The 25,096-nt window shown below is 44.2% G+C and overlaps 1 protein-coding gene across 6 annotated transcripts in view; it reads left to right on the forward strand.

Annotated features, from left to right (window-relative positions):
• The window catches only part of LOC138742722 (neprilysin-like), a 131,520-nt gene that overhangs the window by 67,393 nt on the left and 39,031 nt on the right, over positions 1–25,096 (forward strand). For all 6 annotated transcript variants that reach the window (XM_069897506.1, XM_069897510.1, XM_069897505.1 and 3 more), the window contains exons 9-11: positions 14,153–14,287; positions 20,951–21,052; positions 24,643–24,779. In XM_069897506.1, coding sequence (XP_069753607.1) covers positions 14,153–14,287; positions 20,951–21,052; positions 24,643–24,779 — 374 coding nt within the window. The remainder of the gene's footprint in view (positions 1–14,152; positions 14,288–20,950; positions 21,053–24,642; positions 24,780–25,096) is intronic.

Consider the following 25,096-nt stretch of genomic DNA (forward strand, 5'->3'; position numbering starts at 1 on the left):
ACAGAGAGTGGTGGGAGTGTGGAACGAGCTGCCAGCCAAAGTGGTGAATGCAGATTCAGTTTCAACATTTAAGAAAAATTTGGATAGAAGGGTTATGGACGGCTAAGGACTGGGTGGAGGTCAGTGAGACTTGGCAGAATAATAGTGCAGCACAGTCAAGAAGGGCCAAAGGGCCTGTTTTCTGTGCTGTAATGTTCTACAATTGGTCCAATTATGAAGTACGAGACATGAATGAACTCCTGTAGTGTGTAATTCCATAAATCTGCTGTTCCACTGGCATTACACTCCACTGATCTTCCAAGCATTCCACTGAGTGATCCCACTGAGTGTATTTATACTGTAATAATAATAATTAATACTCAGGTTGGTACTAAGAAAAAAGTTATTACAAGAGCCATTAAGGCTGCCACTAAAGAATTAAAGTGCTTATCACCAAGATTCAGCAAACTTCAAGACTGACACCAGCATTCTGAGGAGTGTCCTGTCTGGCCAAGGCTTTTGATACCCTGATGCTCGGAATGTTAATTGATGAGAGCAGAAAACCTCGCCTGGGCTTTGGTTGAGGAAGTCTGTGGAATGAATGAGGAAGGGAAGTGTGTGATGCTGGGGAGATGGGGATGAAATATGAAGCTGGCGGGGTGAGCCTTAATGTACAAGCAAGGGAAGTTACAAGAGCAAGAGGACGAGACAGTCCCTGGAACCCACTCTGTCACTACAGAGACAGAGGGCAACACAGCACAGAGGAGGTCATCCAGCCCACCTAACCTATGCCAGCCAAGTTGACATTCTGGACCAATTCCATTTGTCTGCATTTGGTTCATATCCTTCTTAACCCTTCTTATCCGTCTGTCTCTCTAAATGCCTTTTGCATCAGAGAATGCGGGAAGATTTCATAGAGGTAGACAAAGTAGATATGAGTAAATGCAACCAAGGCTTTTTCTGCTGAAATTGGGTGAGACAAGAGGTTAATTATTAAGTGTAAAAGGTGAAATGTGTAAAGGGACCTTCAAGGAGGATTTCTTCACACAGAGAGAGGTGGAAGTGTGGAACGAGCTGCCCGCTGAAGTAAAGAATGCAGGCTCAATTTTGAAAAATATGGATAGGTACGTGGATGGGAGGAGGTCAATGGGACTGGACAGAATAGTTTGGCCCAGACTAGATGGCTTGTTTCGGTGCTGTAGTGTTCTATAGAAAGTTATAATTGTGCCCGTTTCTGGCAGCTCCTTCCAGGTATGGATCATGTTAAGAGCGAAAACTTTACCCCTTAGGGATCTTTTAAATCTCTCCCCTCTCACCTTAAACTTATGCCCCCTACAACAGGATTAGCCACGAAACTGGATCATGGTTGATCTGATCATGTCCTCAACCTTCTCCCACCCTCTCTCTCCGCAGCCATTTACTCATTTTCATAAGTTCATCCCATAGAAGATGTAACATAGTAAAGCTGGCTGAAAAATAAAAAGTCCTGGTATTTTCCAATGTGATGCAGGATTTTGAAATTACTGGAAGTACGGTTAGCAGAGTACCTATGGAGAGAGAAACAGTTATCATTTCAGCTTGAACACCCTTTGTCAGATCTAGTTCTGGCAATGGATCTTTGACCTGAAATGTTAATTCTCCTTCTCTCCCCACAGATGCCACCTGACCATCATTTTCTGTTTTTATTTGCATCGTTTATTGTCTGGGAAATGTCAGTTGTGCCTCCATTTTAGTGCAATTTCTAGTTGAGAGATCAGTCTGCAAATACTCCATTTGCAAACACAATCACATCCTTGAGCAATCATTATTTCTCAAGTGTGTCAAGATAGAGTGCAAAGCTTTGTTTTGTGTGCTAATCAGGGAACCCATCTATCCATCAACGCAGCAGGTAATGCAACGGCAAAGCACAAGTGCGGGTGCAGTGTTACACTAGGCCCTTTCAAGCTGCCATGTAAAATGGGGTTAACTGGGCAATTTGCCCAATTAGCGCCCCATTCACACGGCAGCTTTAAATGGTCCGACCTGGTCAGCGTGGTCCAAATCCATCCGGGTCCCTGACCCACCTCAGGGAACCCAGTTAAACTTACCTAGGTCGAGTCCACCGGTGGCTTGAAAATGAAAATGGCCGACCTGGTTGTTCCAGTGACGTCAACACTTGCGTGAGAACATCACTGGGCTGCATCTACTGAAATGCGGGGTGCTTACATCCTGCTGCTGCTCCAATGACTGCATCGCTCGCCTGACAGCGGAGGTCACAACAGTTGTTTGCTGTACTGCAGCACAGCAGAGTTGATCAGAGTTGTAATCGTTCCCATTCCCATTCACCATTTGGTCTTCAACTCATCACTTCCATTAGTACTTCCAGTAAGTCCGTGGTGCATCATTCAATGCGTCATCGCGGAGTCAGGATTCCCCCTTAATCCGCCGGGTTGGAAATTTAATGGGTCAATCCTCCCTCAGCTTAAAAGATGCTGGAAGCATTTCTGCCCCACTAATCACATCTGGGTCCCAGGAGGGCTACCCAGGTTCTGCAGCTTAAATGTGCTTAGTGATTCACAGTGCAGGGTGTAACCACAGTGAGTCACGGAGTGCGGGCTGTAGTTACAGTGAGTCACAGAGTGCAGGGTGGGCTGTTACAGTGGGAGACAGAGTGTAGGGTGCAGTGTTGCAGTGAGTCACAGAGTGCAGGGTGTGGTGCTACAGTGAGTCACAAAACATAGGGTGCAGTGTTACAGTGGGACACAGAGTAGGATGCGGTGCTACAGTGAGACACAGAGTGTAGGGTGCAGACTTCAGAGGGGTGCCGTCACGGGGGGCAGACATACAGTGTGTTACTGGACCCGGCGCCCAGGGTGAGTGCCTCAGTGGTGGTTTGCATTAGCGCCCTCTTCCACATCCAGCTGTGTTGCCGCATTGTGCCCAAGGGCTGGCTCGACAAGCTCGTGGTGCACCTAAAGCGACTGGCACCTGGCTCCAATGCCCTGACCACCCACTCCTCCTGCTGTCCAAAGCCATGTACGGGCACCTCCCTCGTGGCCCGAATGGCCCTCTCCTCTAATCCCTCTTCAAGGGGCTGCATAGTGACTTCCCCGGCTGCTCCATCGTGATGAGTCCTTTTGTTTATTGTCAGCTGGCCTGATAGAGTGAGATGTATATGGAGTCGCTGGTGTTGATTTGTGTTATGGCCTGAGCTGTTTTCACTACTCCCTGCAGTTTCGAACTATATTCATGGAATAATAATGAACTCAGAGGCATTGAACTGAGGGTGAGGACTGGAGTTATTGACCATATGATGTTGTTCCTGTAACAGACTGAATCCTCGGAAGGTGCCACAGTTTAGCTTTGGATTCACAGTGGCACAACCAATGACATGCTTTTGAATTGTTTAGCTGATCATTCTCCAAGCTTCTGTAAAATATCATGTGGTTAAACTCAGCTAGACCACCTTCTGCCGCAAGCTGCTCAGTACTAAATCTGGAGTCGTTGTGAACACAGGCTCTGGCTTGACATCTGAAGTTTGCTTCCTATGTACAGAATTAACAGCTTTTGTTGCTCACAGTCTCATTAATCAGTGCTAATGAGACAATTACAGGAAATTTCTGCAGATCCCATTTCTGCAAATGTCTGAGTTTTTAGCTCAGTGACACTGGTGGTGTCAATTGCTGTCACGTGCAGTTTCCAGGAAAATCTCAACCAATGTCTTGGATTGTGTCCACACTCATGGTAGCCTTCTAAGATTTCACATGGTCTATTCAAATCTGGTGCTGGCTGTATGAAGTTTGTATGTTCTCCCTGTGTCTAAGTTGGTTGGATCTAGATTCTCCACTTTCCTTCCATCCTTCAAAGCATTCGGGGTTATAAGCCAATTGGGTGTAATTGGAAGCCATGGGCTCATGGGACAGGAGGGCCGATTATATGTCTAAAAAAACACTGTCATCCAGATTTCAAAGCACTCTACCTGTACAACAACTTCAATCAGAGGGCCATCCATGTCTGGAATAAGCTACCAGAGGAAGATTTCGAAGTGGGTGCGATTATAGCCTTGAAAAGATGGAGAGGGGAGGGGAGGGGAAGATGGGTTATGGTGGGATTGCATCGCAGCTGACAGAAATTGCGGAGAATGGCATGTTGGATGCGGAGACTGCTGGGGTGGTAGGTGAGGACAAGGGGAATCCTGCCGTGGCTGCATCTGGGAGCGGAGTGGTGGGCAGTGGGAAATGGTCAGGGCAGGTGTGCAGGGAATAGGTGAGTGCCGAGTTCATGGCAGGAGAAGGGAAACTACATTCTCTGAGGAAGGAGGAAGTCCTGGAATGGAAGGCCTCATCCTGGAGCAGATGCAGCAGAGAAGGAAGGATGGAGAGAAAGGAATGGAACAGGAGACAGGGTTAATGGGGTGGTACAGTTAGTGTAGGAGTTATCCCAAAGTTCTTACAGCGCTAGCAACCCGGGATCAGATCTGCCTCTGTAAGGAACTTGTACATTCTCCCCTTGTCCACGTGGGTTTCCTCTGGGTGCTCTAGTTTCTACCTACATTCCAAAGATGGATGAGATTTGTCAGTTAATTGGTCACATGGGTGTAATTGCAATGCATGGGCTTGAAGGGCCCTTTCCCGTGCTTTATGCCTAAGTAAATAAATCGGGTGTTCAATAGTCCCAGATTTAGATTTAGGTGCAGATTTCTTCTTCACCTCTATTCCCTGCCCTATGTTTTTGGACTGGTATCCATCCCCTGCACAACCTGACCTACTCTGAGTAAACCTACTCCGTACACTGATTTATTTACCTATTTATTTGTTTATATATTATTACACTACCTGCTGTATGAGTTGACATGTCTGGATAGCAAGCAAAAAAAAGCTTCTTGCTGTATTTTGGTGCAGGAGACAATGGACATTTCAGTTCAGTCTTGCATGTAATTCAACAGTGGAAAGTGTCTTTGGTAGAAAGAAGGGAGTTTGGTTCCACAAGGATGATACATTGGACCGTGCTACCAGTGATGTCAGGGTAGGGCCATCTGTGATTATGTAGCTAGCCAAATGTTTTTTTATTTCCATTTTTGTTTCACCATCTGCCACATACCCAGTCAGGTCACTCCATCCTCGGAAATACCTCGAGCCGAAGTTTATTCAGTGCCTTTTCCTTCACCTTTGTGCTTATTGCAAGTAGAGGAGCGCTGGCTTATCTGCTGAGGGAGTGAGGGAGTGATTTCCTTGCTCATGCTTCACCCAATGTGGTGAAACCTTACAAGGATACGGCAGCCTGTCATTTCATTGTTATTCATTCTAGCCCCCGTGCTGGGTAGGTTTGTCTAGAGACCAACACCAAATTTCATAAATTATTCCAGCAGATCCATACCACTTTGGGGTCCTGGGAACATATTGAGAAAAATCAGATGTGAATTTAATGTTTTTCCCCATGTCTCAGAGAACTTCATGGGTGGTGAAGGTGCTTTTGAAAATGGGGCAACTGTTATAATTAAAGAAATTTGGTCACCAATCTCTGTACGAAGAGCAGTCATACAGTAAGTTTTATGTTTATGATGGGTTCGAAGGAGCCAGGAGAGAACCAAATGCTCCCAGTGTGTCGATGATGCATGCACTACAATGCAAAGATGTTTCATGTATTTATTTAGCTTTTTATTCATTAATTTATTTTTCTATATGGACGTCCTGCGTATGTGTCATTTGCTGTATGTGTGTTATGTCAGTAAGTGTGCTTGCACGTTTTTCACCAAAGTCTGGAGAATGCTGTTTCGACGAGTTATACTTGTACTGTTGGATGATAATAAACTTGAATTTACCTTACAGAAAGAACACACCTCCACTAAAGGCCTCAGACTATCTTACCTCAAGTTTCTGTTTCAGAATGCTACTATTAACCCACAGACACAGCAGTGGACAACTTTGTAAATGGACACTCATTGCATTGTTTTGGATAATTTGAAGCTGTGCCTTTTTCAGTGTCTTTCTCGAGGATTTATACTCCACATATGGATGTCCGCAGGATTCTCATTAATGCCCTCATTATTTTGATTGATACCGTTTCTGATAACCAGCTGTTTTCCATTACCATTGGATGTAGTATACAGCGACCATTAGTAATTACAGTTTCTGGCAGCACATCTGCTCCAGATGTTAATTCTGAAACAGCCACTAATTCTTTTCAGTTCTCCAAGGTGAATGTCTTCAGTAGGATGCTTCCACTTACATCCCAATGGACACTGCACATCTCTGAATGCAAAATGTCCAACTCTGTCTTGGTTGCCAACACTATTAGTTCTGAGTGAAGTTTGAGGGTTCAAGTCCCATTTCAGAGGTTTGAATGATATGCTGAGGGAGTCATTTCTGCCTTTTGCTGAGAGATTAATCCAACGTCCCATCTGCCTGGAACCAGATGAGATATACCCCAGGATGCTACAGGAAGTGAAGGAAGTGATCACTGGAGCATTAGCAATGATCTTTGCAACCTCCCAGGCCACATGGGAGGTATTGGGGGTTGAAGAATGGAAAATATAGTCGCCTCTTTTAAAAAAAGGTAATAAGGAAGAATCCTGGGTATTGCAGATCAGTGAGTCTTAAATTAGTCAGTGGTGGGCAACCGATCAGAGAGGATTCTTAGGGGTAGGATTTAGAGAAGCATAGTCTTCTCGGGGATAGTCAGCATGGTTTTGTGAGGGGCACCTCATGCCTCACAAGGCTAATTGAGTTTTTTGAGGAAGTGACAAAATAAACGGATGAGTATAGGAGGTGTATATGCATCTTAGAAAGGCATTTGACATGGTTGCCCATTGCACCCTCATTCAGAAAGTCATGAGATATGCAAACCATGGAATGTTGGCTGTGTGGATTCAGAATTGACTTGCCTGCAGAAAGCAGAGGGTAGTGGATGGAACATATTCTGCCTGGAGGTCAGTAACTATTGGAGTTCCACAGGGATCTATTTGGGATCCGTGCTCTTAGTAATTTTTAGAAGCGATTGACTTCGAGAGCTGTGAGGTAATGTTGCAGTTCTGTTAAACTGTGGTTCTACCACACCTGGAATGTTGTGTTCAGTTCTGGTCACCTGATTACAGGATGTGTAAGCTTTGAAGCGGGTGCAGAAATTTACTAGGATGTTGCCTGGATTAGAGAATGTGCGTAATGAGGCAAGGTCAGCACATCTGCTCCAGATGTTAATTCTGAAACTGCCACCAGGGCTTTTCTCTTTGGAGCCGAGAAGGATGATAGGTGACTTAAGAGAGGTCTACAAGATTATTCGAGGCATAGATTGGATGGACTACCAGCACCTTTTTCACAGGGTGGCAGTAGCAAACATCAGGGGAAACATCAAAGGGGAAGAAAGTTTAGGGGTTGGGTTTTTTTTTACACAGAGTGGTGGGTGCAAGGGATAGAAGTGAAGTCTATAGGGGCATTTAAAAGACTCCTAGACAGGCAGATGGATGCAAGAAACAGTTATAGGTGTGAGGTAGGGAAGTTTAGATCATTGAGTAGGTTGATATTGGTCAGCACACCACTGTGGGCCAAAGGGCCTGAACTATGCTGTATTATTCTATGTTCTATGCCTTTTTTTGTGGTTTGAATAATCTGCCTGTGACTTGTGTAATGAAGAATAATGCCGTTGTCATTGGTGTCGGGACGATACTTCTCCTAGTGAGAATTTTTAGTAAAAGATTATCTCTTCATTATCTTGTTGCCGTTGGAATTTTTGAGGTCTACTCTTTCCCTGCATTACAACAGTGATTGCACTTTAAAAGTATTTCAGTGACTACCAAGAAGTTTGGGAATGGTTCTGAAGGAGCTAACGAAATGCAAGTTTTTCCTCATTTTTCCAAGCAACAATTGGACTAAACTCCTCGGCCTATGCATTACTTCAAAGATGCTATTTTTACAAAAATCTTAATGGTGAATTCAATTGCCAGTCCGTTCCAACAGAGTTGTTCGATATATTCACCATATGTGATGAATTGAGACCCCAGATGTGGCTAATTTGTGTAAATAGCAAATGAGTAACACATGCCCTAAATGGGTCTGTCTTCTCAACAGTCACCTCAGGAAAGAGGTGTAGGTGCCACAAGATTTGTACCAGCAGGTTTAAGAACAGTTGCTGCTCCTCCACCATCAGACTCCTCAATAACAGACTCAATCAGGGACTCATTTAAAGGTTCTTGCTTTGCACATTATTTATTGCTGAATATTTTTATCTGTAGTGCACAGTCCTTTTGCTTAACATTTCCTGTTTTACTTAAATTTCTCTCTTTTATATATCTATCCTTTCTCAAGTATAGTTTATTGCACAACCAATAAGTAGAAAAACTGCCTGCCCCGCAGGAAACAGAATCTCAGCATTGAATGTGATATCATTTATGTATTTGAAGTGCCAGTTGATGAAGTAGACAAAGATGATGTGGTCAAACAATAATCATGGCTTTTAGTCAGTTTCCTGACTTCTTCCAGAGAATAAGGAAGGTTGTTAACCCTTATGTAGTGGCAGAACCTCGTGACTCCTGGGTGGCACAGTCTGCTATGGATCTCTTTTAGCCCCTCCAGCTGAGCACCAACAACAGATCGTGACAATGCGTCGAGGGATCATTTAACCTGCCCGGTCTGTAGTGGATCTCATAATTATAAGTTGAGAGTTCTATTCGCCAGCATGCCATCTTATCATTCTTGATTTTACTTTTGTGTTTAGTACTGAACATGTAAGCTACAGATTTCTGATCAGTGACGAGAGTAAATATTTCTGCCGGTAGAAAGTGTCTCCAGTGGCGAACAGCTTCAATAATAGCCTGGGCTTCTTTTTCAATGGCATCATGTTTAAGTTCAGGTCCGCGTAACGTGCGGGAGAAGAATGCCACAGGTCTGCCCTTTTGATTAAGGGTTCCTGCCAAGGCACAATCTGAGGCATCAGTTTCCACTTGGAATGGGACGTCCTCGTCAATGGACGAGAGTGCAACTTTGGCAATATCAGCTTTAATTCTCTCGAAAGCCTTCAAAGCCATTGGAGAGAGAGGAAAAGATTTAGTCTCAAACAGAGGGGGTGCCTTCATGGCGTAGTCCCAAACTCATTTGCAGTTGTAGGAAAAGAATCCCATATACCTTTTAAGGGCTTTTGCTGAGTTTGGGGGTGGTAACTTCTTAAGGGGGGGCCATTCTCTCCGGGTCAGGGTGGATTTTGCCCTTATGGACAATGTAGCCCAGAATGGGTAGCTCTGTCGTGTTGAACACACATTTGCCCTCGTTAAATGTAAGGTTGAGTTCTTTAGCCGTTGCTAAAAATTTCTTTAAGTTGTTGTCGTGCTCAGCCTGTGTTTTCCCACAGATAGTGACATTATCCAGATAGGGAAACATACCCTGTAACTCGTACGTCCTAACAATCTTATCCATTTCCCTCTGAAACACGGACACACCATTAGTGACCCCAAAAGTTACCCTTTTAAACTGGTATAACCCCCCCCCCCCCACCATCAGCCTCAAAAGCCGTATAGGGCCATTCCCATTTTGTAATGGGGATTTGGTGATAAGCTGCTTTGAGGTCGATAGTGGAGGACACTTTGTATTGCACTATCTGATTAATCATTTCATTGATGCATGGCAGGGGGTAGGCATCCAGGTTTGTGTAACAGTTGATTGTCTGGCTGTAGTCAATAGCCAGTCATCTCTTAGTGTGATTTTTCACGACTACCACTTGGGCTCACCACAGACTCTTACTAGGTTCAATTACTCCCTCTTGAAGCAGTCTCTGGGTCTCCGCTTTGATAAACTCACGATCCTCTTTGCTGTAAAAACAGTTCTTAGTGACAATCGGCTGACACTCAGGGAATAATTCACTGAAAAGAGAAGGAGCTTTGATCTTTAATGTGGACAGACCGCAGTAACTAGCGCGGAGGATGGTAAGTGTGGGTAGTGGTCTACCGAAATTTAACACTACACTATTCATGTGAGATTGAATATCTAACCCCAGTAATACAGGGGCGCAGACCTCCGGCATAATAAAGAGCTGCATATCAGCAAGGCAATGTCCCTGCAAATTTAAAGTAACTTTACACTTGTCCCGTACAGTTTCTGTAAGTTCACTACAAGCCATCGATATCTTTCGGTTCGCTGGATATCACTGCAAATTTAAGGCTCTGGCAACTTTCTTGTGGATGTAGCTGTCAGTACTCCCCAAGTCTATTAGGCAATCAAGAGTTTCACCATTCACCTCCCCCTTCATAGTCAACCGTTCCAGTCCATAATATCCCCCAAGCTTTACAGTCAATTGAGCTATCACAAGGGATCTCACCTCACCGTCACTTGAAGTCGATTCAGCCTGCTCGTCTGAAGATTCCCCCTTTTCACAGTTGTCTTCCATTCCTGCAGCTCCAGGAATGTTAAATTATCCCTTTGACGCATTGTCACGATCTGCTGTTGGTGCTCAGCTGGAGGGGCTAAAAGAGATCCATAGCAGACTGTGCCACCCAGGAGTCATGAGGTTCTGCCACTACATAAGGGCTAACAACCTTCCTTACTCTCTGGAAGAAGTCAGGAAACTGACTAAAAGCCATGATTGTTGTTTGACCACATCATCTTTGTCTACTTCATCAACTGGTACTTCAATTTTATTCGCAGAAACTCATGTTACAATCTTTGGCTTGGCTTCGCGGACGAAGATTTATGGAGGGGGTAAAAAGTCCACGTCAGCTGCAGGCTCGTTTGTGGCTGACAAGTCTGATGCGGGACAGGCAGACACGGTTGCAACGGCTGCAGGGGAAAATTGGTTGGTTGGGGTTGGGTGTTGGGTTTTTCCTCCTTTGCCTTTTGTCAGTGAGGTGGGCTCTGCGGTCTTCTTCAAAGGAGGTTGCTGCCCACCAAACTGTGAGGCGCCAAGATGCATGGTTTGAGGCGATATCAGCCCACTGGCGGTGGTCAATGTGACAGGCACCAAGAGATTTCTTTAGACAGTCCTTGTACCTTTTCTTTGGTGCACCTCTGTCACGGTGGCCAGTGGAGAGCTCGCCATATAACACGATCTTGGGAAGGCGATGGTCCTCCATTCTGGAGACGTGACCCACCCAGCGCAGCTGGATCTTCAGCAGCGTGGACTCGATGCTGTCGACCTCTGCCATCTCGAGTACTTTGACGTTAGGGATGAAAGCACTCCAATGGATGTTGAACCTCACAAAGATAAGCGTATACAGAGCCGTTGTCATACCCACACTCCTGTTCGGCTCCGAATCATGGGTCCTCTACCGGCATCACCTACGGCTCCTAGAACGCTTCCACCAGCGTTGTCTCCGCTCCATCCTCATGGTACAATAATGAAAGACAATAGGTGCATATACAGTTAGACCCAAGGGGAGTGTCCTTAACAGTCAAGATAATGCACAGCAAGGCTCGCCAGAGCGGAGACAGGCAGCTTGGCAGACATTCTTCACAGAACTTTGACAATATATCTGAACTCTGACCTGCCATGCATGTGCTTACACACTGCGTGTGAGAGTTTAACCTCTGTGTGCTAACAGCAGAGTGTGCAAGTGAGTTTGGGCTACATCTGTGCTTAAATGGTCATTTCCATTGGATGGATTCTTCTCAAGGTCCAAGTACATCTTGATTTGGTTGACTTTGAAAATATTTCAGTAAGATTAAACATTGGAGTTTGTTTTCACAACAAAAGTTGACACATGATTGCACCTCTATCATTGAGATGTCGACGGTAAGAACGGCACAGTGCAGGCAAAGATTCTTTGGCCCACGTCTGTGACGAACATGATATCCCAATCAACTTAAAACTGTTGCTTGCACATGATATTTATCCTTCCAATGTCTCTGAGGGAACTCTCTGTTTGTCTTTCTTTTACTGTAAGGGGTACCGAGAGACACTGATGGCAAATCTTTGTCTGCCTTAAGGTAGGCAGAAGAAGGTTTCAGGTTATACAGTCCATTTTCCCCTTATCCCCAAAGTTCCGTTAACCGAAATGATCCATTAACCAAATTTTTTTGCAGTGCCAACATGTCACAAGTTGAAAAAGAATGATCAGCTGACTTGCCCCATGTGGGGGTCCTGATAGTCTGTTGGAGCTATTTTGATAACAACAGAGCTCTCGTGTCGTGTACAAAGATATACTCACAAACAGCAAAAACCTCTGCAGATAGCACTATTTATGTCAGTGAAAAGAAAAGGACGAAGCATTTATGTTTGTCTATAGAACAGAATGTCAAGCTGTTGGCAAAACTGGACAGTGGTGTAAGTGTGAGACAATGCGGTGAAAATGTGCGATGGACTTATTAAAGGACTACAGAGCCCACCTCACTGACAAAAGGCAAAGGAGGAAAAACCCAACACCCAACCCCAACCAACCAATTTTCCCCTGCAGCCGCTGCAACCGTGTCTGACTGTCCCGCATCGGACTTGTCAGCCACAAACGAGCCTGCAGCTGACGTGGACTTTTACCCCCTCCATAAATCTTCGTCCGCGAAGCCAAGCCAAAGAAAAAAAAACAGCAACATGCATTTATAACAGAACAAGAAATCATGTCGGTTTATAAAATCAAAGAGACTTCTCAGACAAAACCAGTGTTAATGAGGCAAATGACACTGGAGGAAACATTTGAAAAAGCCGTTGAGAATTTCTCGCGTTTCGTGCTGCATTTATCTTATTTTGTAATGAGAAATCAAGTTGTTTTTTGCTACATACTAAACATTATTTCATGCTTGAAAAGCCTGCTGTTATTGTTTAACCACCAATACAAATATTCAGCTGATACTACTGAACCTGCTTAAAGCTATTGTTCCAATAACCGATAAAACCCAATAACCGAAAACCGTCCAGTCCCAAGCGTTTCGGATATGGGGAAATGTACTGTATTAGCATGACTTTAAAGGAACTTTTAAACATCACAGTACAGAAGTGCAGTGTTAAAGAGAGATAAAATAAATTGGATAGGTACATGGATGGGATAGGCCTGGAGGGTCATGGAATTGGAACAAGTCCGTGGGACTAGGGAGATGATGGTCAGTACAGACTAGAGGGGCTGATTGACCTGTTTTCTGTAGCATTATATGGTTCTATCAAGCAAAGACCACATCAAGTTTGGGTTAATTCAGGAGTCTGATAACAGGGGGAAAGAAATTGTTCTTTAATCTGGTGGTGTGTGATCTCACACTTGTGAATCTTTTTCTAGACATGAAGGTCGTGAAGAGATTGTGGCTGGGTGGGCTTTTAATGGGTTGGCTGCTTTTCCAAGGCAGTGAGTTATAGATGGGGTATAGATGGCTTGATGAAGGGGAGTGTGTGTGCACCTGTAAAAGTTCACAGTTATTGTCAGAGTACATACATAACATCACATACTATACTGAGATACCTTTACTCATGGGGCAGGCAGAATTTCTAATTCCTGGTAACTGTAAGCTGTACAATACAGCTGAACTGTAAGATGCACAGAAAGAACTGTGAGCAAACTGGCTGTGAAAATACAGAAGTATAAACATTCACTAATAAATAATGAACAAAGTGAGAGTTCTTAAATGAGTCTCTGAATTAGTCTGTTGTTGAGGAGTCTAATGGTGAAGGGGTAGCAACTGTTCCTGAGCCTGGCGGATGTGAGTCTTGTGGCACCTGTACCTCCTTCCTGATGGCAGTAGCGAGAACAGAGCATGTCCTGGGCGGAGTGGATCCTTGACGATTGCTGCTGCTCCCCATCGGTTTTCTCAACGATGGAGAGAGTTTTGACTGATGTATTTTGTACTGTGTCCACTACCTTTTGCAGGTATTCATACACCCATAACAGGCCGGTTGTTAGGGATGGAAGTGACGTGCCAAATTTCCTCAGGCTTCTGAGGAAGTAGAGGCGCTGGAGCACTTTCCTGGCCATTGTATTGTTGTGGGTAGACCAGGTCAGGTCAAGGGAGATGGTTACACCCAGGAACTTAAAGCTGTCTCTTATCTTCCCCTCATAACCATTGACATGGATAATGGGGGGAGGGGAGGTGAGTTGTGCACAGTTTTGGTCTTCTTGTAAATTCAAAGGAGAAAGTGTCAAAAATGAAATTCCACTGATAATGCCAGATCGGAGTGGTTGAAGAAAGTCTGCTGAGACTTTTATTCAGACATTCAAGAGGTTGCCAGCCAGAAGGTGACAGGAGGCTGGTGTTTTTTAAAGAGATTTCCACATTTCCTTATTTTTGTTTTCCCACAGGCATGCGAGGCGTACTCTCTATTCATGCAGAACACAGTTAACTTAATTCGAAAGGACAAAGGTTTGAAGCAGAATGAATCCTTCGTCAAAGAGCAAATGGGCACTGTCCTGCAACTTGAGAAAGAGATAGCGAACGTAAGTCTCCAACAGTTTTGTGGCCATTACCTTCTTCCCAAAATTCCAAATGACCTAGATTTCAGCAGATGCTGAAATCTAGAGCCAAATACAAGTTGCTGGAGGAACTCAGTGGGTTGAGTACCATAAGTGGGAGAAAAAGCTTGGAGCCCTTCAACAAGGGTTATTGGCTGACTATAAAATTAAGAATCCCCTGTTCAATATAGGGATGTAGCAAAGTCTTTTTCCAAGAGGAATTGCGAGTCTTTGGAAGGATGTGGACAAAGACATTTCCAATGTATACAAATGCAGTGGACACCCAGGAAAGCTGGGAGTATGGAGTAATTATAGTCAGAAGACCAGTGACCTTTTTAAAATGGGAGTGGGATGGTGGGGTGGTCCATCCCCTCGCATTTTGCAGGTAAGACTATGACCCAGTAGATAAATGAGGTGGAGCGTGGGAGGAGAGAGAGGTGGATGGCTGGGGAAAATCTTTGGACTGCTGTTGTTGGTTCTAATATCTGGCTGGAAAGGGGAGGGGGGCAGAAACCGGGTTGGGTATTCTCAACTCTTTGGTTCAATGGTTCTATCTCAGAGGGCTGCATTGTCGAGCACCACCCAGACGTTTGAGTACAATATCCTTGGGTCCTTTGGGAATGTAGCACTGCCAGACCTGTAATCTTCCAGGTGAAGCATTGCATACACCATAGAACATTACAGCATAGTACAAGCCCTTCGGCCCATGATGTTATGCTGACCTTTATAAACCTGCTTAACAATCTGGAGAGCTCGTCGAAAAAAATCAAAGATTTGTTGATCCAAACCAAGGCTTTTATTAGCAAAAGACAGGAGCTCTTCACAGGTGGCCGACCAGTCCGGAATGATCCGACCTGGCTAGGGACACAACCCTTTAAGGCCCAGACAGTAGGCGTGGCTTAGCTCTCAGCCAATCGCTGTAAGCACAGTCTAGATACTGTAACTATATACACTATATACATTGGTGATAGATCTGTACTATCACATAATCCAAACCTTCTCTACCTCACACCCATAAGCCTCAATTTTTCTTGCATCCATGTGCTTATTTAAGAGGCTTTTGAACATAAGTTTAAAAAAACTTACCCCTGGCATCTCCCCTAAACTTTTCTTTCCTCACCTTAAACAGATATCCTCGGGTATTTGCTACTGTTGCCCTGGGAAGAAGATGTTGGGTGTCCACCCTATCTAAGTCTCCCAAAATCTTGTAGACCCATGGGATATAAAAAGATCCCATAACAGCAAGCTATTGGTGTCTCTCACCAGCAGTTTTCCCCCAACCCTGCCCCACCAGCAGCACAAAACCAGAGCAATTCCCTCATTGTAGGACCATGTTGTGTCCACTGACCAGAATAATTTCCTGCTTTATAGCAGTAATTACAGTTAATGATGATTCCTTTAGGTATTTAGTGATCAAAAAAGTTGCTGGTTTCATGAATTCTTTCTGTTTACCAGATCTAACATGGTAACATTGATTGATTGATTTTTACGGACTATAGATCATAAATCACAGGCCCTTTGGCCCATGCATGTATGGCAAAGGTGATCTGCCTATTAAATTAAAACTTTGCAGCTTGCACATGATTCATATCCCTCTTTTCTCTGAGGTCCCTATCTTGAAGCTCCTTAAACACTGCTATTGTACCTGCTTCCACCGCTAACTCTGGTGGCCCATTGTGCAAAAGAACTGGCCCCGCACATCCCCTTTAAAATTTTTCCCATTCAACTTGAATGCATGTCCTCTAGTAGGTGTGATTTTTTAAAAACTCTGGGACAAATAATCTGACCGTCTACCCTCTCAACACATCTCATAATTTTTATAAACTTCCATCAGCCTCCGACACTCTAGAGAAAATGACCCAAGTTTGTCTAATCTATCCTTGTAAACTCACAACCTCTAATCCAGGTGACATCCTGGTAAATCTCTTTGCAAAGCCCCCACATCCTTCCTGTAATTGGGACATCCAAAATTACACATGATACTCCAAATCGAGCCAAACCAAAGTTTTATGTAGCTTATATTGGAATGCGTCCATGGCATTTGGAACCGTACCTCTGGCCAAAGCTTCCACAGAAGAAAAGAACTAAAGCCAGCAGCTTTTGATAATCCATGTATTGCTCGTATTTCTCTGTCACATCTCTAAGTTAGTACAAAGCTTTTTAGCAAACACAGTTTATGAAAGTTCCGTGATTCACCCCATAGTTAGTGGGAATCAACCTGACTTAAAGTCAATAGATGTAAAAATTAGTATAAACTAAACAGGTTCCTGACTCGATATCACCCAGTATTATCCAAGTGGGCAAGGCTACCAGCCACCATTATGTCAACCTTCTACAGGAGCTCTATCAAGAGCATCCTGGATGACAGTGTGGTGGGATTGCTGCAGAGAAATGAATTGGAGGTCAGTCTTCAAGATCACAAGAGTGGCAGCGACGATCGCTGGAGTGTCCCGCCCCCACCTCAATGTGATCTACCAAGATTGTTGCCTGAAGCGGGTGTGCAATATCACTGAGGACCCCCTTGCACCCCTCACACAGCATCTTTCAACTGTTCCCATCAGGGAAAAGATACAGGAGGATCAGAGCCAGAACCACCAGGCTGAGGAACAGCTTCTTCCCACAGGCAGTAAGAACGCTGAATGACCAAAGGAACTGTTCACACTAAACATCTGAGTGTCTCATTTGTACAAAACAATATTTATTTATTATAGATATAAAACATGGACTGCATATGTATTCTTTGTCTGTATGTGTGTTACATCTGGTTCTTTGTTTGCGTGTTTTGTATGGAGGACCAGAGTACGCTGTTTGGGTTGCACTTGTACAATTAGATGAAAATAACCTTGATGTTATACAGATCAAAATTACCAGCCACCACTGCAAATTATGTTATAATGCTGATGTCAGCAAGATCTCATTCCTATGGACCCTTTGACTATAAGGTTAAATATTCATCATTAAAAAGTAATGTCGTAGCAGTTAGTGCAATGGTGTTACAGTACCCACGATCAGGACCGAGTTTTGAATCCTGCGTTTTTTGTAAGGAGTTTGTATGTTCTCCCCATGTCTGGTTTCTTCTCACCCTTCAAAGTGTATCGGGGTTGTAGGTCACTTGGGTATAGTTGGGAGGCACGGGCTCGTGGGCTGAAATGGCCCACGATATCACCCAATTTGCTGTATGTCCAAATTTACATTTCAATGTAATGCTTTGAAGTTTTAATTTTACATAATATTTTATTTATAAAATGTAACATTACAGCACAATACAGGTCCTCCACCCCACAATGTCGCGCCGTCCGAGGTAAATCTGCTCCAGAACAATCTAATCATTCTCTACCTCACACCATAACCCTCAATTTTTCTTGCACGCACATTCCCAAGAGGCTTTTGAATGACCCCCTTGTAACAGGCTCCACCACCACTTCCGGCAATGCATTCCAGACACCTAAGATGCCTGTCCACTTTATCTCTGCTTCTCATAATCTTATATACCTCTAATGAGTTGTCTCATCCTTTGTCACTCCAAAGAGAAAAGCCCCAGCTCTGTCAATCTTGCTCTATTAGGCATGTTCTCCAATCCAGGCAATCTCCTCTACACCCTCTCCATTGCTTCCCCATCCTTCCTGTAATAAGGAGACCAGAACTGAACGCAATACTCCAAGTGTGGTCTAACCAGAGTTTTATAGAGCTGCAACATTTCCTCATAGCTCTTGAACTTAATCCCTTAACCAATGAAGGCCAGCACACCATATGCCTTCTTAACTACCCTATCAACCTTGAAGGATCTTTGGACATTCGCCCCAAAGGTCCCAATGTCCAACCACACTGTTAATAATCCAACCATTAACCACGTACTCTGCCTTCGTTCGACCTTCCAAAGTGCATCCCTTCACGCTTACCTGGCTCTTCTCTGCTCAACTCTGCATCCTGTCTCAATCCTGTTGTGACCTATGGCAACCTTCTGTACTATGCACAACATCTCCAACATTTGTGGAATCTACAGCTTACTGACCCGTCCATCTACTTCTCCGTCCATATTAAGGAGGCCTATTTTTGTCACTGTTGCATCAAATCGCATTGCACAGGAGGACCTTCCACCCATCGCATCCATCCTAACCACGAAGCCCATTTACGCCAATCCTGTTTTCCCACAGTCACCCATATGACTCCAAGTACCCATCAAAATATCTTTTAAATATTGTAGCTGAATCTGCCTCCACCATCTCCTCTAGTCGTTTGCTCCTGTTATTAACCACCTTCTATGTGAAAAACTTACATATCAGATTCCTTTTACATTTCTTCCCTCTCATTTTAAACCAGTCGCCTCTGGTTCCAGACTCTCCTCCCCTGCATAAAAAATATTTGACCATCTATGCCTTTCAGAATATTTCCCTTCAGTCTACACCAACTCTGCAATGCATTTTCCTAGAATCGATGAACAAAACTGACTGCAGGTTCAGTTCCCACTGCAGCTCTCAACCCATATTCTGTTTTGTGGACCATAGATTTTAGCAGGGAACGAGTGGTTGTTGTGGGAGTGAAAGTACTCAGCCATGGGTTGCCACAGAGATGTGGGTTTGGCTGACTGCTTCACTGTGATTCTGAAGTTTCATCAATATAATTGGGAGTTTCAGAGGAGGTTCACAAGGGCGATTTCAGGAATGAACGGGTTATCATATGAGGAACATTTGAATTCTCTTGACCTGAGCTTGTTGGAATTCAGGAGAATGGGTGGGTGTGGGGGAGAGTCGCACTGAAACATTTCAAACATTGAAAGACATGGACAGAGTAGATGTAGAAAGGTTGTTTCCCATGGTGGGAGATTCTCGAACAAGAGGGCTCAGTTTCAGGATTGAAGGGGATCTTCTTAGCACAGAGATGCAGAGGAATTTAACAGCCAGGGGGTGGTGAGACTGTGGAATTTGTTGCCTCAGGCAGTTGTGGAGGCCAAGTCATTGGATGTATTTGGGGCAGAGATTGATAGCCTCGATTAGCCAGGGCTTTAAAGGTTATGAGAAGAATGCCAGGCAGTGGGAAAATGGATAAGCTCATGACTGAATGGTGGGGCAGACTCGAAGGGCTGAATGGCCTATGTCTTGTGGTCTAATTACATGTCCAGTGCATCTCTGCTGGAGCAAGACTACAGTTGTTAGGTGATACTGGACCCCACTAGACAGCTCCAACAATAAGTAAGATCATAGCTGATGAGACTGTAACCTCCATACTCGATGAGTGATGAATATCATGTTATTTAATTTTTAATTACTTTGGTTGTTGGTTAGGCAGGTAACATTAGGCAGATGACTAAGGGGTTCTTGTCTTGAGGTAACAGTTTGCACCTTCAATCCAGCGGGAAGGGTTAATGTGATGGTGATGATACAGTTCCAATGGTCCAACTCCCTCAGTCATAGAGTCATGCAGCATGGAAACAGGCCCTTCGGCCCAGCCTACCTATGCCAACCATCCACTTTAGCCCCACCTACCTGCATTTGGTCCATATCCCAAACCCATCCTATCCATTAATTCATCCAAATGCTTCTTAAGCATTGCAAAAGTACCTGCCTTAGCCACTTTATCCGACAGCCTGTCCATACACTCACCCCCCTCTGTGATTAAAAAGTTACCCATCAGGTTCCTATTAAAGGGAGAAATTTGGCATGTCACCAGCATCCCTTAACTTCTACAGGTGCTCCACTGAAAGCATCGTGTCAGGGTGCGTCAATACGTGGGATGGGAACTGCTCCACCCAGGACTGCACAACACCAGAGAAGATTGACTACGATGTTGCCCGAACTTCAGGAACTGAGTTACAGGGATAGGTTAAATGGGTCAGGACTGTATTCCTTGGACCATAGAAGAATGAGGGGAGATTTAATAGAGGTACTTAAAATTATAATGGGGATAGACAGAGTAAATCTAGGTCAGCTTTTTCCACTGAGGGGAGGTGAGATGTAAACCAGAGCACGTCGGTTAAGAGTGAAAGGGGAAAAGATTAGGGGGAACATGAGAGGGAACTTTTTCACACAGAGAATGGTGGGAGTGTGGAACAAGCTGCCAGCTGAAGTGGTAAATGTGGACTCAGTTTGAATATTTAAGAAGAAATTGTATAGGTACATAGATGGGAAGGTTATGGAGGGCTATGGACTGGGTGCAGGTCAGTGGGTCTAGGCAGAAAAATGGTTTGGCACAGACTAGAAGGGCTGAAAGGGCCTGTTTCTGTGCTGTAGTTATAAATCTCACCCATAAACCAATGTCCTCAGGTTACTGATTCCCTGATTCTGGGCAAAAGACTCTCTATATTTACCCAATCCTATCCTTTCATGACTTTGTGCCCCTCATTGAGATCACCCCTCATCTCATGCAAGGAGGAAGAAGGGTGATCTCTTTCTTCCACCCTGCTCAACTTTTATCTATAGCTCAGCTCCCCAAGTTGCAGCAAAATCCTCATGAATTTTCCCTGTACCCTCTGCAGCTTGACATCTTTCCCGTAGCGCAATGACTAAAACTGAACACAGTGCTCCAAAAGTGACTTCATACTATCGACAGATAATGCCAGGCATTCGACAGTTTTCTGATTCAGCGATCAGAGGGTTGTTTGAAATAAGACTGAAGTATTAATATATTTATTTATATGTTTTTGTTCCATAGGCTACAACCAAATCTGAAGATAGAACTGATCCTAATCAACTTTACAATAGAATGCCTCTTTCCAAAGTGAAAAGTGACTACCTGATAAATGTCGATAACAAGGTAAATGATTCTGGAATGAAATTGTGTGCCTCAACCGTAGTCATATGGAAATTCAAAACTGTGCCAACTCCTGCTCCCTGGTAATGGCAAAGGGAGAATTTTTTAAGATCTGGACCTCACTGGTAAATCCAGCATTTGTTGAGCCTCCTGGTCGCTTTGGCGATACTGAGGAAGACCTGCTTAAATTCCTGAAGTGCTTCTGGTGAACAGTTCCACAGTTCTTTTGGAGGAAGAATTTGAAGATTGAGACCCAGCTTAAAGTTGAATTAAAATATTTATTGATTAAATAAAATGGCATTGCTGCTGGACCTACTGTAATGACAGCGCTGTCCCTAGTGCAGATCTTGGTAGACCTCGGAGGGGGGGGGGGGGAGCAGAGAAATAGTGCTTCCCCAAAGGGTCCTACTGCCCAGTCCGACTGTCGACGCCTCCGAACAGGCTTTAAGTGGCCCACTTAAAGGAGCCAATGGTGTTTTATTTAAAATCCTGTGACCACGGAGCCTGGGCCCAAGAGTTTCCTTTGAAAGCTCCAGTTTCCACCCACCGTTCAAAATGTACCAGGGGTCGTAGGTCAATTAGGGTGTAATTGGGCGGCGTGGACTGACTGACGGCCTGTTACCGTGCTGTATGTCTAAATTAGAATGTGTGAATTGGAAAGCCTACAACTGGTTTCACATTACATTCCCACACCCCTGACGTTCTTGGCCTCCTAGGTTTTAAAGGCTATACCTGACTTTTTAAAATTGCACTTAAATTTTAAATTTTTATTTAATTTTTTTCAATGTTATTTACAGCATGGTAGAATCCGATTCCGGCCATTTAAACCTGTCCTGCCCAATTTTATCCAAATTAACCAAAAACCTGATAGGTTTTGGAGGGTGGGGGGAAACCAGAGCATCTGAAGAAAAACCCATCCAAACATGAGGAGAACATACAAACCCCTTACAGACCCTGCTGGATTCGAACCTGGGTTGCTGGGGCTGCAACCGCTTTGAGCCAACCTCTACAAGACCTGCTGAGTGTCTCCAGCATTTTCTGGTTTTATTTTAAAATTCCAACATCTGCAGTTGCTTTGCTTGTCATTAGACTGGAAAAGTCGAGGTGTTCCTACCTGCACGTGATTAACGGACCAGTGGACAGGGTGGATTGTCAAATACTGGTTAGATTCTCAGCCTGTCAGGGTGATGGAAACAGTATCATCAGATACTGATGCAAGGAACTGTATCAGATACAGATACAGTGCAGGGAACTGGATAGGAATTTGGGAGAGAGGAGGAAGGAAATTCTCATTGTTGGTCTTCAGGGCAGAAAAGTCTACTGCAGTGTCAGAATTCTGCTCTCTTTCTCTGAACAGTGATTCTAAGAACAAGATGAGGAAGAAGTTGGTGTATCCTAAAATCACAGGTCCCTTGAATGGGGTGGAAATAGCTAATTGCAGGTTCTACATTTTTGGAGTCATCACAGAGAAATTGTCTATATTCCTAGCTCCCTATCTGTGCTGCTCCCATTCATCCAATGCTGTCCTATCCATGCACCTGTCCAAATGTCTTTTAAATTTTGTAATTGTACCATCCTTGACTGGCAGCATGTTCCATATACCCACTGACCTTTGGTTCATACCATCTCTGGTCCTCTTTAAATCTTTCCCCTCTCACCCTGAATCTATAACAGTGATTTTCAAACATTTTCTTTCCACTCGCATCCCACTTTAAGTAATCCCTATGCCATAGGGGCTCTGTGATTAGTAAGGGATTGCTTAAGGTGGAATGTGAGTGGGAAAAGAAAAGGTTGAGAACCATTGTTCTCGACCCAATTGGTCCTAAAATATTGTTGTTGAAAAAAATTGTCATTAGCCCATTTCCTTTGGAGTTCTGAAACCGTGCACATAACAAGTCAATGAGGTACGATTAAAACAGTGGTTTTCAAACTTTTTCTTCCCACTCACGTACCACCTTAAGTAATCCCTTACTAATTACTGAGAACCTATGACATAGGTTCATAAGGTCCATAAGGTGGAATGTGAGTAGAAAGAAAAAGTTTGAAAACCATCTTGTCTAGAGTTTTAGAGTTTTGCCATCTCGTACTTTGGGTAAAAACTTGTGACCATTCACCTTATCTACGGACTTCATGATTTATAAACCCCTATTAGGTCACCATTCGGTTTCCTGCTCTCCAAGAGAAAAAGTCACTCCTTATAACTGAAGCCCTCCAGTCCCCGTTATATCCTCACAAATCCCTCTTGCACCCCTTCCAGCTTAAAGACAACCATGCTGTAGGTAGGTGAGCAGAATTGCACACTTCCCACAGGCAACGAGAAGGCTGAACAACCAAAGGAACTGATCACACTCACCATCTGAGACTCTCATATTCATGAACAATATTGATTTATTTATTTTAGAGCTAAAATACTTGTCCTGCATATATTTGCCTGTATGTGTTCCATGTCTGGTTGTGTGTCTGTATGTTTTGCACTGAGGACTGGAGAACGCTGTTCCGTTGTACTGTACAATCAGATGACAATAAACTTGGACTTGACACAATGAAAGTAGAAAGTTCATGTTCAAGTTTTTGTCACGTGTATGATGAAGGTTCTTTTGCGAGACCAGATATACCTCTCATACACTGTACAAATAAGACACAGTTCAAAAGTGCAGAGTTACAAAAAGAGATAAAGTTCAGTCCGTGCAGGAGTCTGTTAATGATGGGAGAGAAACTGTCCTTGAATGTGGTGGCACGTGATCCCATACTCATGAATCTTCTTCCCATTGGGAGGAGGGGGAAGAGAGTATGGCCAGGGTGGGAAGTCAGGGTTTGGGTGGGGTGGGGGGGGGGGGTTGCTGAGCTATAGGGAGAGATTGAGCAGGCTGGGGCTTTATTCCTTGGAGAGCAGGAAGGTGAGGGGTGATCTCATAGAGGTGTAGAAAACCATGAGAGGAATAAATCGGGTGAACACATAGTCTTTTGCACAGGGCAGGAGGATTAGTAACCTGAAGTTATAGGTTTATGTTTGGGGGGAAAAGATTAACAGGAACCTGAGAGGTAACTTTTTTGACCCAGAGGTTGGACTGTGTATGGAACAATCTGCCAGAGGAGGTCATTGAGGCAGGTACGATTGCAACTTTTAAGAAACATTTAGATGGATAGAATGAGTTGAGAGAGATCTGGGTCAAACGCAGGTAGGTGGGACTGGTGTGAGTGGGACATTTTGATCGACGTTGACAAGGTGGACCGATGGGCCTGTTTCCAGTGTGTGTGTGTGTGTGTGTGTGTGTGTGTGTGTGTGTGTGTGTGTGTGTGTGTGTGTGTGTGTGTGTGTGTGTGTGTGTGTGTGTGTGTGTGACGACCAAGAACCACTATCCTTGAGTTCCTCTGTGCCCAGGGAAGAGTTAAAACCTCTGAAAGGGCCCAGGCAATCTGCATCCTTCCAACATATTAAAAAGGCACTCTGCTTCCAAAAATGGGTCCTAATATCTTCAGTCAAATCCAATTTCGAAAGAGCCAGAGGGGTGAGAGGATCTTTCTAATATGTTGAATCAAATTAATCCACACCCAAGGAAAATTTATTACATTCTCTTTCTTTTTTTCATCAGCTGTTCAACTGGATGGATTTTACCAACGAAATCCTCGCTCATGTGTCCCTGAATGTGATGGAAACAGAACAAGTTGTTGTTTATGCACCTGATTATCTTAAGAAATTAGGAGATATCCTCAAAAAATATACTGCCAGGTATGCATGCCTGAAATCTTGTGTGGGTCTCTGCATGTGAGAAAGGGCGTAACTTTAACTGAACTTAATAGGCTCCAGCCCCATTCACCACCCTCCTCTCTCTCTGCCCATGCACGCTGGGCTGCTCTACGTACTTCCTGCACAATATGACAGTGTGAGAATCCACACCCCATTGCCACACCGACACATACGTCCATGGCCTCATCCACTGCCAAACCGAGGCTGCCCGTAAATTGGAGGAGCAGCAACTTGTATCCTGTCTTGGCACCCTCCAACCAGATGATATTAACATCAACCTCTATTTTCTGCTTAACCCC

The sequence above is a fragment of the Narcine bancroftii genome, chromosome 9 (assembly GCF_036971445.1).
Source record: "Narcine bancroftii isolate sNarBan1 chromosome 9, sNarBan1.hap1, whole genome shotgun sequence".
NCBI lineage: Eukaryota > Metazoa > Chordata > Chondrichthyes > Torpediniformes > Narcinidae > Narcine > Narcine bancroftii.